Source organism: Chelonoidis abingdonii, chromosome 1 (assembly GCF_003597395.2).
Source record: "Chelonoidis abingdonii isolate Lonesome George chromosome 1, CheloAbing_2.0, whole genome shotgun sequence".
Classification (NCBI taxonomy): domain Eukaryota; kingdom Metazoa; phylum Chordata; order Testudines; family Testudinidae; genus Chelonoidis; species Chelonoidis abingdonii.
Genome location: NC_133769.1, coordinates 123,690,569 through 123,710,604, shown reverse-complemented (window position 1 = coordinate 123,710,604; position 20,036 = coordinate 123,690,569). Strand labels below are relative to the sequence as shown.

The 20,036-nt window shown below is 44.7% G+C and overlaps 1 protein-coding gene across 2 annotated transcripts in view; it reads right to left on the bottom strand.

The window, feature by feature from the left end:
* LOC116834140 (pleckstrin homology domain-containing family A member 5-like) overlaps positions 1-20,036 on the bottom strand; it is a 229,995-nt gene that overhangs the window by 22,919 nt on the left and 187,040 nt on the right. For both annotated transcript variants that reach the window (XM_032796044.2, XM_032796042.2), the window contains exons 8-9: positions 18,188-18,303; positions 1,306-1,758 (exon numbers count right to left, since the gene is read on the bottom strand). In XM_032796044.2, the coding sequence (XP_032651935.1) occupies positions 1,306-1,758; positions 18,188-18,303 (569 nt within the window). The remainder of the gene's footprint in view (positions 1-1,305; positions 1,759-18,187; positions 18,304-20,036) is intronic.

The window sequence follows — 20,036 nt, the reverse complement described above, 5'->3', positions numbered from 1 at the left end:
GTTCCCTTAACTCTCTACTCCTGGAGGAATTTTTGTGTGTTTGTACTGTTATAGACGTAGTTGCTGATCAGTATTTTGAAATAACTTACCAAAATAACTGAAACGGGCGTGATTACAGAGTGTTATTTTGACAAAATATGCAGAATTTTAAAATAACGTGTGCAGAATTCTTCATTTTTTGGGACAGAATTCCCCCAGGTATATTACATCTGAAGTTTGCACTGTAATAGAGGCTAAGTTTACTCAGAGGGGTTTTTGACCAGCTTTCATATACAACTCAGATATTTAACACTACTTTCAATATTCGTCATATGGTGTATGCATCTTTGTCAGTGCTCCCCCTCTCGTTTAACCACATACATTACCTACTACCTTTGTTCAAATCCACTACTCACCAATTAACTGATCCTAGCATGATGGCTACTGAGGGAAAAACACAGAGACAAGACAGCGGAGAAAGAGCGATGACTTCCCTTTGATGTCAGAACCGCCACCAATCGGAGAGGGGAGTGGACAAGGGAGTAGGAAAGGAAGGGGCCGAGGAGAAGGCAAATCACATTTCTAACAACCTGTGCATTTCACAGTTATCACCTAATACAATACAAGAATCTACTTATCTGCAAATTTCCTTCTTAAAGAAGCACACAAACCTCAAGCCAATGTTTTAACAGGAATATGCAATAGGTTTGTGTTTAATATGCATATTTTTTTGAGTTTACATCTGTCTTATTTCCTTGAAGTCAAAGACTGAATTTAGCAAATATTTTGTTTTAATAACTAATTTACTCTTCATCATTTATGGGGGCCGTTTACTCTTTGGATTTCATTCAATTTGAACAAAAACAAATTGAACTATGTAACTGTTTCCAAATGCTTTCAATTTGTTTTCATGCATTAATAAATATTTAAGCACACAATACTACAAAGGAATGTTAAAGTCAACAGCAACACCAAATTTAAAAACAAACAAACAAAAAGAACCCCAAATAACCTCCCCACATATATCTTACCTGGTTTCATGTGTTCTTCCCCAACCTAAATTTTGTGTCTAAAAACTAACTGGGAGTGCCCATTTAAATAAAACAACTTTTACCAAGGCTAAGTGACTGTTTGAGAGTGTCTCTTACTATCTACTTAGATTGTGTATCTAGATAACCAGTGTGCACAATAATGCAAGACAACTTCTTTAAGCCAAAAACTGGACTTTACAGGAATGTAATATTAAGTTAATTACACACCTGAAAAAGAATCCGACGAGATATTTTGACAGCAAATCTAAATTAAAAAAATAATCAAATTGCTTACCCTCTTGTTTCCTCATCTTGCCCCTTTCCTCTCTGAATTCTAATCCACTGCTCCAACTGAAGCATTGAATTAGTTCTCTGTATGACTCGTTCAGACTCCATATGTGAGTGAACTGCATTGTGCTGTCCTCCATCTCCAGTGTCCGCCACAATATTGACAGCTTTATTCTCAGAGTCATTTAAATGAACTGGCCTGTAGAGTCCAGCCTGAAGTGCGCTCACTGGTAAGGTTCTGTATTCTGAATTTAGCTTTACGCTATTAATTTTAGTTAAGGGTTTATCTTGTCCAACTTTCTGAAATCCATATTTTTCAGCTTCCAAAGCCGCCTTCTCTTCATTTTTGCTTACTTCTTTGTTTTTTTGATTATTCTGTGCCTCTGGTTTAATTAACACCCTGTGATTCGAAATGTTATTCACTTCTCGAGGTGGTGTGTTTTCAGTTATCTTCTCTACTCTGAAAAAAGAGAAGAGAATGGCATAACATAACTACAGACAAACTATAATAGCTGAAGTATTTGCTTTTGAAAAAACACCCCTTGATTATTATGGGATCCAGGTTGTTCTAAGAGACCATTGTCTAACCAATACGCTATAACAGCTTGTCTTTGGGAGAATAATCCGGCCAGTTTTAAATGGTCAGTAGTAGGTTTGTTTAAGAATTCCCCTCCACTTCTTTCTATTTTAGGAACATCCATACCAAGCCCAACTCCAAGTTATACCATCATGGTAAGTGGCCACTAAACAGGTTGACATCAAGCTAGAGAAATTGGAAAAGCAGATATTAAATTTCCCAAAGGTTAAGATGCTGGAACAGCACATACTCTGTGGCTCTTCTCAGGAATCAAAGCCTCTGGAATGCAAACAGCTTAAAATCTCAACTGACTTCAAACCAAAGTGTTTCAGATGGCAGCATATTATGTTCCTGTCTAGCTCATAATTCACTATGCTAGTCATTTCAACATATAATGGGCACATTATTCTATATTTTAAACTTTATATGGTGACTGACATCAATTAGCTTTCTCTGGTATGTTGTCATTTCAGCTATTGTATATTTTGTGGGAAATGCTTGTGGCTTCCTTAATTTTAGGAGGAAAATATCTGCTGACTATGGCACTGTGGCATAAAATAATTATATATATTTTTAGAACCAAACAGTAACTGCTATACAGTACTTATATTACACAAGTTATAGAAATGTATACCTTGAGAGCTTAATTATTTTCTTTTTAAATTCTAGTGTTTCAAGGAGTCAAGGGTGCTTTCAAGGAGTCACTGGGACATTTGAGCCTTAAGTTTCCAACTGTGTGCCTAATTTGTATCACAACTGACAATTGCATGTGCAAATAGTACTCTGAGATGCATATGACCAATTATAGTGTTTTATCAGTGGAAGCAGCCCATTCTATTTCCATGCAATCTAGGCAACTGCAAATACACACTGATTTATGTCCACTTGAATTCTAAGCATTAGGCCTAAATGTCTGACAAATATTAAGCATCATTCCATAAGTTTATTTAAACCACAAATACTTAAAGAGTCACAAGCGAATCATGTTGGGTATAATTTTCATAAGCACCTAAAGGACTGAGAAACCTAATTCCCTTTGAAAGTTTTACCCATTATTCCTATAGTTTCTTCAAGAATTCTGGACATTTTCAAATGCTCCACTGGTGAAATGCTTATACATTAAGTAGAAGCATGCCTTTTAATACCAAGCAGTTGTTACAAATAATATTAATAGAATTCTTTACCAACTCCTACACAGATGGATTGCAGATATATGAACTAGTTTAAATGTTTTTACAAAGAATTTCTTAGACGGACACAAACTCCTATCCCACCCACAAGTGCTAGCTCAACTAGACTAACTAGTTATACATGAAGAAAATAAAGCATTTATGCAGGGTAGTTTTAGAGTGGAGCTGAGCCTTTTTTGTACGTACATTTCTCTTGGTTCAAGACCATTAACCTAGCAAAACTTATTAAAACTACACAAAAACAGTGAAGTCCTTGTGGCACCTTAGAGACTAACAAATGTATTTGGGCATAAGCTTTCATGGGCTAGAACCCAGTTCATCAGATGCATGGGTTCTAGCCCACAAACACTTATTCTCAAATACATTTGTTAGTCTCTAAGGTGCCACAAGGACGACTCCTTGTTTTTGCTGATACAGACTAATGCAGCTACCACTCTAAAACTACTCAAGCAGTTATGAGAATTAGTGAAAGATTAAGGCAATTCTGTATAAGTATGCATCTTCTAGATCAACTAGATATACCAAATCGGTAGGATATATTTTAACTCTTCCTCCACTGTATCTCCTTCCCAAAAACAAGTTAAAATACTCAAACTCACAGCACAGTTATAAGGGCTTATCTATACAAACATTTAGTTTGCAGTAAGCTGGGGTGTGAATCTACCCTGCACTAGCCTACAGCTCTCTAAGGGTCTATGAGGACCCTGCTGACATACATTAACATGTGATCCCGAGTCAGTCAATCTGGGCTCAGAGTTGCTACTGAGAGTCTTTTTTGCAGTGTAAACATGAATACCCTCAGCGTTCATGTGGACGAGCCACTGGTTAAAGCTATGCAAGACACCTAGTTCTACTCTGCTGTGAATTCTCTGACGAAATCTGTGAGAAGTGAAGGGATATAATAACACCTTGCTGACTTCACACATATAACCCTACGTTCACCCCTCTGTGAAGTATGAAAAAAAGTCTGACGTGTGTTATTTAATATATCTCAGTCAGAAATAGAAATGTTCATCATGTGCAGGGCCAGCTGTTAGAGACAGAAAATGTACAGGCTGAAAGGCACTTGAGAAACATGCAAACCAATATTCAAACGCGCAACTCTGTGGCTGCTCGCATTGACATGTTACCCATCAGGATAATGTACTGTTTCTTGCACCGTGTTGGTGGATTCTCAAGTTTGATCCATCTGCTGTTTTCTGCTAGCAGGTCAACATGACATCTGATAGCATTAGGTCTTCTCGGGATTTTTTCATTGAAATTTTGAAGGGTTTTTTGGTAACAGAATAGAGCACATGCCCATGGAGCTGACACTTATCTTTCTTGGTATATTAACATACCAGTATTTTTGCCTAAGTATTTGGTGAAATTATTTTTCTAAAAAATGTGCTTTCTAACACAATTCAACCCAAACTAAAGGACTTACCCAAAAGAGAAAATGGATGACAGGTTCTGTCAAAGACCTCTCACAGATAATAATAAGTAGAGCACCGATAATTAGAGAGGAAAAACTGAATGTTAAAAGTTTCAAAGATCAGCACTCAAAAATTTGAAAATGCCAAAATTAAGGTCGTCTTCGCAACTTTAAGTCAGCCCCTTTCCACTTATGCACTGAATCTTTAATTACACCATCACACAGAACCTCATGAAGTGCACAGGCTAAGAGGAATCCCATTTTACTGACAGAACAGCAAAGTACTTAGATTTGGCAGTCTTGCTGAGGTGAAAGGTGTCTGAGTGAGTAACGTGGACCTGCCAAATTAGCTATCTGGGTTCTACTCTCAGCTCATATAATTCCTCAATGAGGTGGGTAGGTAGCCTTGCTCAATAGAAAGAGTTGTGACGGACCCAAAATAATTAATCCTAGCGGGTAGAAGCAGAGACTAACTCCTGGTCTCCCGGCCCCAAATCAGTGCATCTTCCCCTAGGCTGAAGGGTATTTTGGGGTGTGTGCATGTGTGCGCGTGTTGTTGCCACTGCCAGATTCTCCTTTTAGGTCTACATCAAATCCAGAAGACGATGCATACACAGGGCTAACAGAATATTCAGGGTTTTTGACAGTAAGCCAGGAATAAGATGTATTGAGCAAAATAGAGGAAAACGGCAATTTTCAACTGCTTAGAACATGACAAAGTCTGAATGGATTTTTATGTAGACAGGTACTTTCCTCACATCCGAACTATCCCCCTCACAAATTTCAAGTTCCTGCTGCAAACCAAGAGACAGCAGAGCTTTTAAAAAAAAGAGGAATAATGTTCACATTGGAAAACATTGGGAACCTAGAATAAACCAAACCTTGTAAAAAGATTCCCTGTTTCTGCCATTCTGCTTGATGCCAAGGTGGCTTTTGATGGAGTAGGCTGGGATTACTTGTTTCCTTTAGGTTAGACACTAAAATTCAGAAACAAATTTCACAACTGCATAACACTTACATTGCTATAAATGCTTGTGTCCAAGTCATCTAGGGGTTGATTTTGCCACCTATACAAACACTGAGTAGTACTTTAGTCCTAAGGTTACCATATTTCAACAATCAAAAAAGAGGACTCCCTCCCACTACCTGCCCCCTGACTGCCCTTCTCAGAACCTCCAACGCCCACCCTGCCCCTTCCCCACTCCTGGGATCCCTGCCCCTAACTGTCCTTCAGAACCCCTCCCCCTACCTAAGCCTTCTTGCTCCTTGTCCCGACTGCCCCCTCCTTAGGGCCTCCCATCCTAACTGCCCCCTAGATCCTACCCCCTACCTGTCCCCTGGCTGCCCCAACCCTTATCCCCATCCCCACCCCCAGACAGACCCCCGGTGACTCCCAGGCCCCATCTAACCACTCCCCGTTCCCTGACAGGACCCCCAGAACTCCCAACCCATCCAACCCCCGGCTCCCTGTCCCGACTGCTCCAATCCCTCTCTATACTCCCACCCCCTGACAGCCTCTCGCAAAGTGCCCGACTCATCCAACCCCCTCTATTCACTGTCCTGTCTGCTATGATCCCTCTCCACACCCCCACCCTCTGACAGCTCCCCCGACCCATCCAACTCCCCATGCTCCGTCCCGACTGCTCTGATCCCTCTCCATATCCCCGCCCCAACAGCCCCCCCCAGAACTCCCAACCCATCCAATTCTGCCCCTGCTCCTTGTCCCCTGACTGCTCTGATCCCTCTCCATATCCCCGCCCCAACAGCCCCCCCCAGAACTCCCAACCCATCCAATTCTGCCCCTGCTCCTTGTCCCCTGACTGCTCTGATCCCTCTCCATATCCCCGCCCCAACAGCCCCCCCCAGAACTCCCAACTCATCCAACCCTCCCCCTGCTCCCTGACTGCCCCCCAGGACTCCCCTTACCATCATGCCGCTCAAGCCACTGGCTCCACATGGAGCCAAACCAAATAGGCTGCCGAGCGCACAGCCCCTCCCCAGCAGAGACCTGAGGCAGAGGGAGGGGCTCTGGCTCCTGGAGCCAATGGGAGTGGCTCAATCAGGCCCAGCTGCCCTATCAGCCACACTGCACTCTGCATGGGGGAGAAGGGAGCGGGGGGAATCCCAGACCTTTCTACCTTATTACCAATTCCTCCCAGACGGCTATTTAAAGACAAAAAAAGCCGGACATGTCCAGGTAAATATGGATGGATGGTAACCCTACTTAGTGCCTGATATTCAAGAAATAAGTGACTACTCAGTGTACATTAATATGGCAGACTCTAGCCCTTAATATGGAAAAGTGAAGACACCTGTTAGATTTGTCACTTCTTACTTTCTAACCTGGCAGTGGAACAAGCCGCAGCAATCATAGGTAAATAGTGTACTGTACCAGGTGATCAGCAAAAGAAAATGACATAGTTGTACACCGATAACGTGTCACTAGAGCAGACCAAAAACCCTACATTCCTATGGTTTATCACTAAACTGGTGGTGGTCTAATTTGGAAATCTGATGTTTTGCCAATTTCAAGAGGTTGTTTCAGGTCACATTTTATGAATGAAAGGTTTAAATGGACTCTTGATAGATTAAAGTATTTGAGATTAAGGCTACGCCTACACTACGCGCCGTTTCGGCGCGTTAAAATCGATTGCTCGGGGTTCGATATATCGCGTCTGGTCTAGACGGGATATATCGAACCCAGAGCGCGCTTAGATTGATTCCGGAACTCCACCAAAACAAACGGAGTTCCGGATTCGACATGGCGAGCCGCGCACATTGATCCCGCGCGGTGAAGACGGGTGAGTAAATCGATTTTAGATATTCGATTTCAGCTACGCTATTCTCGTAGCTGAAATTGCGTATCTAAAATCGATTTTCGCGCGTAGTCTAGACGGGGCCTGAGTTACTTACAACAGGACCCTGAGGACCTGGATCTACCATTTAAGAAAATAAAGCCAGACCTACTCAGGTAAAAGCAATTACAATTAAGTCTATGGGGCAAAATAAATTCAATCATAATATGCACCTTACAATAATATGTACACTCAGTGTTCCACGTATGGAAGTAACAAAAATGTCTACTTTATTTCCATTTTTAAGATATTTGGGATAGGGGGAAAGAAGCCATAATTGTCATTTAACTCAACACACACCAGTCAAGTTTTTTTCCATTGAATATACAAGAATTATCCGGAAAACGCACCAAATTATTCATTGGACAACAAATAAGAATGGCAATAAGGACCAGTTTTGGCTTTCAAGAGGAATTTATCGAAGATTCTCCTCTGATATTAGCTCTCAGTAGGATTTTTCACCAGAGCTCACACCCTTAACTGAAGCTATTAATCATTCAAGATCAATTATCCAACAAGGAAATAAAGTAATTGTTTCCTCACCTCAAACTTTGTTTTATTTTAAGTAGGCTTTAAATAGGGGAGATAATAATCACTTTACAGCAAAACTGGATAAAAAGGACTCTTTTCATCAGAAAAAAGAATAAGTATTCTCATATCCACAAAAGACAGAAATATTGCAGGCTGGAATTTTTTAAAGCTGAAATGCACAATTTAACAGATTGTTAGGCTTAAGTACAAGGGAGTGCCAAGAATGCCATCGTTAGTGAAATAGCAGAACTTCTATATTTAAGTAAATCTATCATTTTACTGATAGGTAATTTAACTTCAGAAAACAAAGGGTATGGAAGTAACATGCTGAGCATCCTACCTATTGTATCTGAAGTAAAACTCAATAGGAAAATTATACTTAGGATACACAACTCCTAGCAAGAAGAAAAAAAAATTAAAATAAAGAGACAAAAGCACTTGCTGATTATATAGTCAACCAAGAACACTTTATCCCATGTGTTACAGGAATGCCAAAACATCAGGTTACTTAAGGATGAGGTAATTGATATAATATTTAACAGATTTGCCTGGGGATCCAAGAATACTTATTTTACAGTATGTGTATAAGATCATATCCTGCTAAAAAAGTTTATTTTTAAAGATTGATTTTATAGCCAAAAGATTGATTCACCAGAAACAGATGTCTGCTCCCCCCCATCCCCAGTTATAGCTAACAGATACAAAAGCCTAAGAGACTATGCTAGTCTTGAAAAGTATCTGTTCGATTAATTCTTTCAAGACTATTATAGTGCCTTTCAACATGCAACATGGACTGCAGTATCAATCCCTTAAAATATATTCACAACCCTAAGGCTAAATCCTAGAACCCTGACACAATTAACAGCATATCTACATGTTGCAGCAGAGTACATGGGGTGTGAACTGTTGTGACCTAACTGCTCTGCATGGAAGCTGCTGTCATGAACTATAAAAGGTACCTAGGTCACATTAACATTAGTTCTCTTTCAGTTTACACCTCCATAGTCTGCATTGCAGTGCAGCACAGACATAGCTTAAGATAATCAAGACCCCATATAAAATACATAAACCCACTGAGACAGATTGTAGATTTCTGCAGTACTCACACATTCCTCCCTTCCTCAGTCTTCACCTCATCCCTCAATCCACTGCTACTATAACAACATAAAGATGATTGCATGGAGAAACTAAAGAGCGCACAAAAGAGGGAAATCTGGCTAGTTAGAAGTCCTAGATCCTTTGTTCATTACCACCAATCCCTTCAACCACTAACATTTTAAAGACATTGTTTTCCAATATTCAGCTGCTAAAGTAGACCGAATTGGCCTCGTAGGTTTGTCCATGATTTGCTGCCTCTCCCAAGCACAGGATCCACAGAAAGGCGGCCCCACTTTAAGTATTTTAGGAATAAGGTCCAGGTTTAGGTAAGCTGCACCTAAAACTTGTGACAAGACCCTTCTAGGTAGTTTCTGGGGTGCTCGGATGCAACAAAGTGAAAAGTCTGTAAAAAAGTTATGCACGTTTGAAAATGAAGATTTCCACTGAATTAAATATGAAAATGGCATGCTATAACACCAGGAATACTGCAGGGATTATTTATCGGATATTAAATTAAAATTTATTTTACACTGTTCCTAGACATTTTCATGTTCAATGTGCTCCAGATTTTGGTACTAAAATATAATTAGACTGCAGAAGCCGTCACAGGAAAACTGGACAGCAGGCAGTTAGATGAGGCCTTTAGTACTGGTAAGAGAATGTGCACTTCTTCCCACCCCTTTTGTGCAGGGGATGGAGCGAGGAGACTTGAATTCCTTGTTCTGTACTCCAGCCACCCTTGACAGAAAAAAGCTGCCCCACATCCCAAATATTCAGAGAATATTAGCTTACATGATTTTGATGAAGTGATCAGTGAAATCATTAAGGCAAATTATAACAATTTAAATCTTAAGAACAGACACCCCAATTAGATGTATAGGAGCAGTTCACACTGATATTCTTCAGTACACACAGAATACATTTTCGTTGATCTTCAAAAAGTTTAACATTTAAAATACTGCACATATTAAATTTCATTAACACAAGTAGTGTAAAAAAAGGCAGTTACTTTTTAAGTAACTGGTATTCTTCAAGATATATTGCTCGTGTCCAATCCGCAGTAGGTGTGCGTGCTTGCCATGTGCATTGGTGCCAGAAGTTTTTCCCCTAGCAACCCCTGGAGTGGCGCCATCATGGCGCAGTATAAGAGGCGCTGTGTGCTCCCACCACCCTCAGTTCCTTCTTGCCAGACAACTCCAACAATAGGGAAGGAGGGCAGGATGTGGAATAGATGTGAGCAACACATCTCAAAGAACACCAGTTAGAGAAAAGGTAACTGTCTTTTCTTCTTTGAGTGACTGCTGATGTGCATTCCACAATAGGTGATTCCAAGCTATATCTGTTGGAGGCGGGTAGGAGTTCACAGACACTCGGGATAGAGCACAGCCCTGCTGAACCCAGCATTCTCCCTGGTTTGGGAGATGATCGCATAATGCAAGGTGAACGTGTGAACTGATGACCATGTGGCGGCCCTTCAGAAGTCCTGAATAGGGACATGGGCCAGAAAGGCTTGTATCCTAGTCAAGTGTGCCCTCAGAATCGGTGACAGAGGGACTCCCGCCAGGTCATAACAAGTACGGATACACAAAGTGATCCGGTTGGAAAGCCGCTGAGCAGAGATCAGCCAGCCTCTCATGCATTTGGCCGAGGCAATGACCAGTTGTGAAGACTTCCTGAATGGTTTTGTACGTTCCAGGTAGAAAACCAGAGCCTGTCTCACATCCAGCATCTGGAGGCGGCACTCCTCACTGGATGCGTGGGGTCTGGGAGACAGCACCGGCAGGAAAATGTTGTGATGCATATGGCAGGCAGAGACCACCTGAGGAGGGACTAAGAATGTGGTTGGAGCTGGACCGTATCCTTATGGAACACCGTGCATGGGGGTTCGGACATCAGGGCCCAGAGCTCAGAGACCTGTCTAGCAGACATGATTGCCACCAGGAAGGCTACCTTCCATGAGAGGTGTGACCAGAAGCATGTAGGTAGCAGTTCAAATGGAGGTCCAGTTAACCTGGCCAGCACCAAGTTCAGGTCCCACTGTGGGACTGGGAGCCTAACATATGGAAAAAGCCGATCCAAACTCCTAAGGAATCGGCCAGTCATAGCATTAGAGAATATCATGTGACCCTGCACTGGTGGGTGTAAGGCTGATATGGCTGCCAAGTTCACCTTGACGGATGAGGGCGCTAGGCCCTGGGCTCTAAGATGAAGGAGGTAGTCTAGTATAAGCTGGATCGGAGCAGCCATGGGCGAGACACCCCGACCAGCAGTCCACAGGGAAAACCAAGACCATTTTGCCAGGTGCATGGAGGGCAGCCTGCTCTCCAGGAGGATGCGCTGAACCCCTTCTGAGCAAGTCGTCTCCTCCCAGCCTAACCATTGAGCAGCCACGTCATGAGGTGGAGTGCTGCTAGATTGGGGCAGAGGAGGCAACCATGGACCTAGGAGAGCAGGTCCGAATGGGATGGCAATGGCCCCGGCAAGGCGATTGCCAGGCTTGTGAGAGTCTCATATCAATGTTGCCTGGGCAATTAGGACCCGAGCCCTGTCCATTTTCATCTTTTCTAAGACCTTGCTGATCAGTGGAATCAGAGGAAAGGCATAGAAAAGTTTGCTGGACAAGGACAGAAGGAAGGTGTCAGAGATCATACCCACACCCAACACTCCCCTGGAGCAGAAGCAGGGACACTGCTGGTTCTGCCGGGTCACGAACAGGTCCACTTGGAGAGTGTCCCGTGTTTGGAAAATCCTGCGCACCACTTCTCAGCACGAGTGGTCTCTGCACCCAGAAGTCCTGGCTCAGCGATCTGCCCGAGAGTTCCGGATGCCTGGTAAGTGGTGGGCTTCCAGGTAAACATCGTGGGCTATGCAGAAGTCCCATGGTCTGAGGGCTTCCTGGCAGAGGGCTGAGGAACGGGCCTCGCCTTGCCTCTTGATGTAGAGCATCGAGGCTGTGTTGTTCGTGAGAACACTGACCACTCTGCCCGCCAGGTGTGAGTGGAAGGCCACACATGCCAGACAGACTGCCCTGAGCTCCATGATATTTATGTGCAGGGCAAGGTCCTGCACAGACCATAGACCCTGGGTCTGAATGTCCCCTGCATGGGCTCCACACCCCAGGTCCGACGCATCGGACATCAATTCCACAGATAGAGGTAGGCCCCGGAACGGGACCCCTTGGAGCATATTCCCTGGGAAGGTCCACCAGCGCAGGGAGGCTATCACTGGTTTGGGCACAGTGAGGACTTTGTCCATCCTGTCTCTGGACTGGGAGAATACCGAGGCCAATCAGAGTTGGAAGGGCCACATCCTGAGTCTGGCATTGCGAACCACATACGTTCATGCCGATGTATGACCCAGGAGTTGGAGGCATGCTCTGGCTGTCATCACAGGGAACCTTGTGACTGTGCTGAGCAGCTCCTTTAGGGTTTCCAATCTGTCCAGTGGGAGGGACACTCTGGCCGACGTTGTGTCCAGAATTGCCCCAATGAACTGTAGGCGCTGCACTGGAACCAATGTGGACTTGGTGTCATTTACCAGCAGGCCCAGTGTGGTGCATGTGGACAGGAGGAGTGTTACATGATCCTGTACCTGCGACCTTGAGCTGCCTTTGACCAGTCAGTCATCGAGGCAGGGAAAGATCTGGACATCCCAATGTCTGAGGTAATCAGACATACACGTTGTGAAGAACCTGGGAGCTGTGGATAGGCCAAATGGGAGGATAGTGAACTGGCAGTGCTCCTGTCCAACTATGAAGCGGAGGAAATGCCTGTGTCCCTCAAATATCTGAATGTGGAAGTACACGTCCTGTAGATCTAGGGCAGTGTACCAGTGCCTGGGATCCAAGGAGGGGATGATGGAGGCCAGAGAGACCATGCAAAACTTGAGCTGCATCATGTACTGGTTCAGGCCTCACAGGTCCAGGATGGGCCCGAGCTCCCCTTTGGCCTTCGGGATAAGGAAATAGCGGGAGTAGAACCCCTTGCATCTGAACTCTGCTGGCACCACATCTACTGCTACTAAGCCAAGGAGCTGCCTCACCTCCTGCTTGAGTAGGCTGTCACGAGAGGGGTCCCTGAAGAGGGACAGGGATGGAGGGTGGGTGAGTGGGGTAGAAACGAACTGGAGGGTATAGCCCCAGGAGACGGTGTTGAGGACCTATCCGTCTGAGGTCAGCCACGACCACTCCGGGAGAAAAGCACACAACCGGTTGGAGAAGGGAAGTTTTATTGTGGGTGGATCCCTGGTATGAACTGGTAGATTGCCTCTGGGCGTACCGTCAAAACTGGGAGCTTTCCTGCCTGTTTATCCTTAGAGGGCCCAGGCTGGAATTGCCTTTGTGGGTGCTTTTTATAGTCCCTTGACTTTTTATAAGGGAGCTCACATCTAGAGTGGGTGGCCTAAATGGGAGCCTGCTGTGGTTTAAACTTGGTCCTGGCCAGGGCTGGGACATAGAGGCAAAGGGTCTTTAATGTCATGCGGGAGTCCTTCAGACTGTGTAACTTCATGACTGACTGTTGCACAAACAGGGCCTTGCCATTGAACAGACGGTCCTGTAAGGAGTTCTGTCTGGGTTGTCCAGTAAGGCACAGAAGGAGCCACAATGCTCTCCTCATGGACACCGCGGAGGCCATAGACCTTGCAGTTGTATCCGCATAATTTGAGGCTGCCTGAAGGACTGCCCTGGCAGTAGCCATGCCCTTCTCAACCAGAGCCTTGAACTCTTTCTTAACACACTCATGGAGGAAGTCCGCAAATTTGGGCAGGGAGCCCCACAAACTCAAATCGTATCGACCCAGCAGGGCCTGATTATTCGCAACCCTCAGCTGGAAGCTCAAGGATGAATAAATCTTTCTACCGAATAGATCTAGTCTCCTCAAGTCCTTATTTTTAGGAGTAGGAGTGGGCTGACCTTGCCGCTACCTATGGTTTACCAACTCAACCACTACAGAGTTGAGGGCAGGATGGGTATACAGGTATTCATCCCTCTTGGCGGGCACAAAATACTTCCATTCTGTCCTCTTAGAGATGGGGGGCAAGGAAGTCGGGGTTTGCAACAAGGCATTCGAGATCTTTTCTACCCTGTCACAGAGTCCCCGGATGATGCTCTGGAACTGCTCCCCACAAAGCCAGTCAGGACTTTGGGGAGCCCCCTCACCCTTGGAGCTATCTTCAGGGCAAGAAGCTCACACATCTTCACCTCCTGGGTCTCTCCTTGGAGCATTCAACCTGTGCCCCTCTGTGCGCTTCCCACAGCAAGCCTGTCCCAGCGGGGTTCTGGGGAAGCCAGAGGGTCCTGCACCCCCACTTCGCAGTCAGACATGACTCTTAGTCAGCCAGTAAAACAGAGGTTTATTTAGATGACAGGAACACAGTCCAAAACAGGTCTTGCCAGTACAGATAACAGGACTCCCTTTAGTTAGGTCCATCTGGGGTCCCAGGGCGGCCATTGCCCTGCTGGGAGGCCTGAGCCTTCTTGGGGCTCCCCTCCATTTTCCAGCCAGCTTCCAAAAGACTACCAAACCCCCTCCAGCCCCTCCTCTCTGGGATTTGTCTCCTTCCTGGGCCAGGAGGTCACCTGATCTCTCTGTCTCCAACACCTTTAGCATCTCCTTGCAGGGGGGAAGAGCCTGGCCATTAGTTGCCAGGCGACAGAGGGTCGGCCAGAGCTGAGGCATCAACACAGTATTCAGAGGAAACATTAAAACCAGTCCCACTTTATCACACACCCCTTCATGGAGTTGGAGAGATACCCTGGCTGGTGCCAAAGCCGAGAGGATGTTGAAGAAAGAGCCCGAGGGTTCCTCCACCTCCTCGGCTTGTTGACTGAGGCTCGATGCCACTCTTTTCAACAGCTCTTGGTGGGCTTGTGTGTTCTCCTGCAGGACAGGTGGAGGAGGGGCCATGATCGTCTCATCTGGGGAGGATGAGGATAGGGGTGCAGTACTCTGTGTCCCCACTGGTGCCACAGGTCCCACCAATTGGTCCCCTTCTGAGTGCGGGACCGGGGATGAGCGCTCCACCGACTCCTTTCTGGGAGGCTTAGAGAGGAAGGTCGACGGTCTTTCTGAGCCTCTGGCCACCGAGTGAGCCTCCACCAGGGGCTGCGTCGGGGCCCACAGGGCCCATTGGTACCATGGCACTGGCCAGGGAGCCCAGTGCCACTGCACCTGCTGTGGCACCGGTGGAGCAGGCTGTCCAGCCTGACTAGCCTGTCCCATCAACTGAAGACCCCGAAGGGAGGCCAGGCTGGCATATGATCAACTGCTATCCCAGGACTGGGACAACTGGCGGCGTTGGGAGCAGTGTCGAACGTGTGACCATGATCGTGGCATGAAGAAGCGGGAGTACTGCCGATAGCGGCAGCTCCATGACCAGCTCCAACGGGCAGATCCACGACAGCGGGGTGCCAGTCAGACGCCTGGGACTGTGGGAGTGGTGCCGCAGTGTTGACCTCGAGCGAGACCAAGAACGGGAATGGCAATAATGTTTGTACTGCAAGGGACTACAGTACCTTCTTGGAGACAACGACCTCTGGTACCATCTGTCCCGGTGGCGCACACTCTCCTCACGAGGTCTATGTTCCCTCGAGGCCTAGAACCCCTGTTGGTCTGTACCCAGCCAGACAACCTGGTGGGGGTCGACTGGGACCAGCGTAGACAGTGCACGGGGTGGTCACTGAGTGGGGAACTGCATCGGGAACCTTCCCTTGACCGTAAGCGGTACCGTCCAGGCGGCAACTGTGAGTGTCCAAGTAGTGGCTTGCCTCTGGACCGGGGAGCCAACGACGGCAGTGCACCCAAATGTGGCCACTGATGTCTGGAAAGGTTGGCTCAGAGTGGGCTGGGCTACTCCGCTCAACTTGAGTTGGAGGTCACAAGGCCAATAGGGACCGAGAGCTGCTCAATGCGGATCTGGTCTCTCTCCCAGTCTTGCTCTGGTGCCTTGGCGAAGACAACCTCCTCTTTGCCTTTTTAGAGTGTCCCATGGACAGGAAGCGGTGCCAACTGGTGGAGGGCCACTAGTGGAGGGCACTGATGCCACGGCGATTGGTGCCGACTCGGAGCGGTGCAGCGGTGTCAGGGTCAGGGCCAACTCCATCAAAATGGCTCATAGCCGAATGTCCTGCTCCTTCTTGGTCTGAGGTTTGAAGAATCTACAAATCTTGCAGCGGTTGCTGAGATGGGTTTCCCCCAGACAGCGTAAACAGTTCACGTGTGGATCACTCATGGACATGTGCAAAACTTGCAAACGGCCTGACTGAAGGCCCGGGTCACAGGGCATGCCCCAACCCAGGCACATTTAATTAAGTCTAAGTGAAACTATTTTTTTTTTTTAAATAAGCTATAGGCACTACCAACTATGGATTAACGGAGTCCAAGAGGGAAAGCTACAGCAGAGCTGGAACAGAGCAGTTCCGAAGCACCATCACTGGTGGCAAGAGGAACTGAGGGTAGGGGCAACGCACAGTGCCCCTTATACTGTGCCATGGCAGCGCCACTCCCGGGGTGGCTCCCCTACAGGTACTGCTAAGGGAAATACTTCTGGCACTAGTGCACGTGGCAAGCATGCACATCTATTGTGGAATGCACATGAGCAATCACTGGAAGGAGGTGGTCAAATTTCAGAGATAGGTTATCATGAATAGGACAGGAGGTGGATTATGAAACAACCACTCTCAGATGTAGCCTGTGTTATGAAAACCTTTAAGAACCCCTGTAAGTGCTACACCAGCGAATAATAATAGGCAAGGCATTTAACTTCTGGGATTCAGTTTATTCAGATATACAATGGGTAGCTAGTATCAGAGGGGTAGCCGTGTTAGTCTGGATCTGTAAAAGCAGCAAAGAATCCTGTAGCACCTTATAGACTAACAGACGTTTTGGAGCATAAGCTTTCGTGGGTGAATACCCATTTCGTCAGATGCATCTGACAAAGTGGGTATTCACCCACGAAAGCTCATGCTCCAGAACGTCTGTTAGTCTATAAGGTGCTACAGGATTCTTTGCTGCTTTTAATGGGTAGCTATCCTACCATACTCTAGCTCACAGAGGCGCACTGGGAGTCTTCATAATCTGTAATTTGTTTTTAGACCCCTAGACGAAAAGAGCTAGGCACACATAGATTAATGAAAAAATTACTCTATTTTAATACTCTTGTCTTCAAGATGATGGAAAAAACCACAAGCCAATATTAACTAATGTGCTCTTTGAGGATATTAGCTGGCATTAAAGCTAAAAGTTCTGATTTTTTTCTGTTTAACTTACATTTAATATTAAATGTGAGTATATTCTTAATTTTTGTTAGTCAGACTATCATCCCTCAGTCTCTGAACACTGGGCAGAAGTAAAAGGGTCAGTGAGAACACCTGTAACGGAGAAGCTCTCAAAATACTACAGGTTAGATGTATATATTAACAAAACACTGTTAGCATTGAGCATAAAGCAGCACTGGTCAGAGCATTCCTTTTGGACTTTTTATTTTTATCAGCATGCTGCCTGAAGCAAGGACACTAGAATCATGAAGCAGGAATGAGTTTACCACATACAGTGTGTAGTGTGCAAATGTTTTTCTTGAGCTTTACAAATAGTGAGGTGGGCTTGATTTCACATCTTTTTGCCCTTTCTTCTTCATTGTGTCCACGTTCATAACAATTTTTTTTTTTCCTTTTGAAATGTACCACCATTACTGCCAGTGGTTCAGCTCAAATGGTAGTAGCAACAATGGGTGCACAAATGTAAACAAGGTGCTAGCTGCCATTAGTATTTTAACTTCAATGTAGTTCTGAGGAAGGTTAGAGACTTTAAACTCTCAACAAGCATGGGTATGTCTACACTGCAATTAAAAACCTGTGGCTGATGCATGCCAGCTGACTCAGGCTAGCAGGGACCAGGCTAAGGGGCTGTTTAATTGTGATGTAGATGTTCAGGCTCGTGGTGAAGCCTGGGATCTAGGATCCTGTGAGGTGGCAGGGTCCCAGAGCTTAGGCTGCAGTGCAATTCCAAATGTCTACACAACTAAATAGCCCCTTAGCCTGAGTCAGCTAGCATGGGCCAGCTACGGGTATCTAATTGCAGTGAAAACATACCCTATAAGTGCTCTCATCATTGCCATCACTGGTGGGGCTGAAGCACAGCTGAATTACCTTACATTTTAAGTGAACAAACTCAAACCCACTATTGAAAATTAACTCCTTGTTCTACTGGTTTGCCAATCTACATTACCTTTTCACAGGTTCTGTCTGTACAAGTGCTGCATCTATCATGGCTTTCATCCATAGCTCCATTTCCTTCCCTGTATCTGTGCAGAAATAATAGGTCCTCATGTTTGGATGCGCTGCCTGATTGGAAATGACAAGGTCATTGTAATAAAAAGACAAGATTTCTGTAAAAGAAAAAAAAGGCAAATAATGTTATTGTTGTCTTACTCCATTGTTTTTAGGTTTATGAAAACACTACAAACAATTTATAGAAAACATTTTGTACAATATCATTCACTGTTATGCTTTTCTTTCAGTGCAATTAGATTAATAAAAGAATTAGCTTGAAGGTTGTAATTGTTGCTTCTCTGTGAATGTACCCTGCTGAAATTATTTATATTTTTTGCTATAAAAAATCCTATAACAATGTTCATAAAACATTAACTTAATATAAATATTAAGTTATATATTTTCTGCAGCCTGAACAATTCAGTAAGTTTTAATTTGTACTCACCATTGTAACTTTCAGTTGCGTACAGCTCAACAGTCATTAAGGACAGCCAAAAAGGAACTCAAAGCCAAGAAATGAAATTCCATGTTAGGAGAGAATATGTAAGTGATTACTTTGCTCATGATTAAAGAATATACCAACTAAAATAAATATTTAACACAAAATAGTTTGTCCAATACTGAGATGTAAGCACTACACTCAAATTTTTTTTCTTTTATCTATTCACATCATAGTAAATGCCTTCAGTGTTTTTTCCCAAAATTAAAAATAGCCAGCATGATGTGCACTTATTAGTAATCCCAGTTTCATAAACATAATGTGCACAATAGAGGAAAATACATTTTAGGGCTTATATATGCAGCCCCACATTTCAGATTAAGGGGGTTAAAACGGTAGCACACACTAGCGTGCTGAAATGCAACTCCCTCATGTGAATGCTGCGGATGTGAAGTAAAAGGTATTTAAAGCCATGTCTATGCTACCACTTATGTCGACAAAACTTACGTCACTCAGGTTGGGGAAAAAAGCCACCCTTAAGCAACATAAGTTTCACCGGCATTAAGTGGTAGTATGCACAGTGCTATGTTGGTGGGAGAGCTTCTCCCACTGAGATATATCAGAGGGGTAGCCGTGTTAGTCTGGATCTGTAAAAGCAACAGAGAGTCCTGTGGCACCTTATAGACTAACAGACGTTTTGGAGCATGAGCTTTCGTGGGTTGCATCCGATGAAGTGGGTATTCACCCACGAAAGCTAAGGCTTCTATATGCCTGTTAGTCTATAAGGTGCTACAGAACTCTTTGCTGCTTCCACTGACATAATTGCCGTCACTTGTTGGGGATAGTTTAATTATGTCAATGGGAGAGCTTACAGTAGCGAAGCTGCATCAGTATAGCTGTGCCGCTGTAAGCGCTCTAGTGTAGACATAACCTTAGTTGGCATTAACTTAATCCTCTTTAATCAGCACTAAGTTAACACCAACAAGGTACCTTTTAGTTCATGCCCACAGTGTCCATAAAGGGGAATTACAGTGCAGCATGCTAGTGCATGCTGTGATTCACACTGCTGCAGCTGAAACTGCAAGGCCATGTAGACATAGCCTAGCTCTGTATGGAGACTGCAATTCCAAGCCACCAAGGTGTGCTTATGAAGAGACGCAAATTAAAAATAAAGGAGCTGCAAAATGATGCCTGGCTAGCTCCTTCATCAAGTTTAGCAATTATCTGTCTATATCTACAACAAATTTATCAGCATATTAGACTACATTGTTTGGATCATCTGCATATAGTATTACGCAAAATCAAGCTCAGAGGTAGTTTCTGTTTATCCTATCTTGCATATAGGCACAGTGAAAAGAGTTCTGCA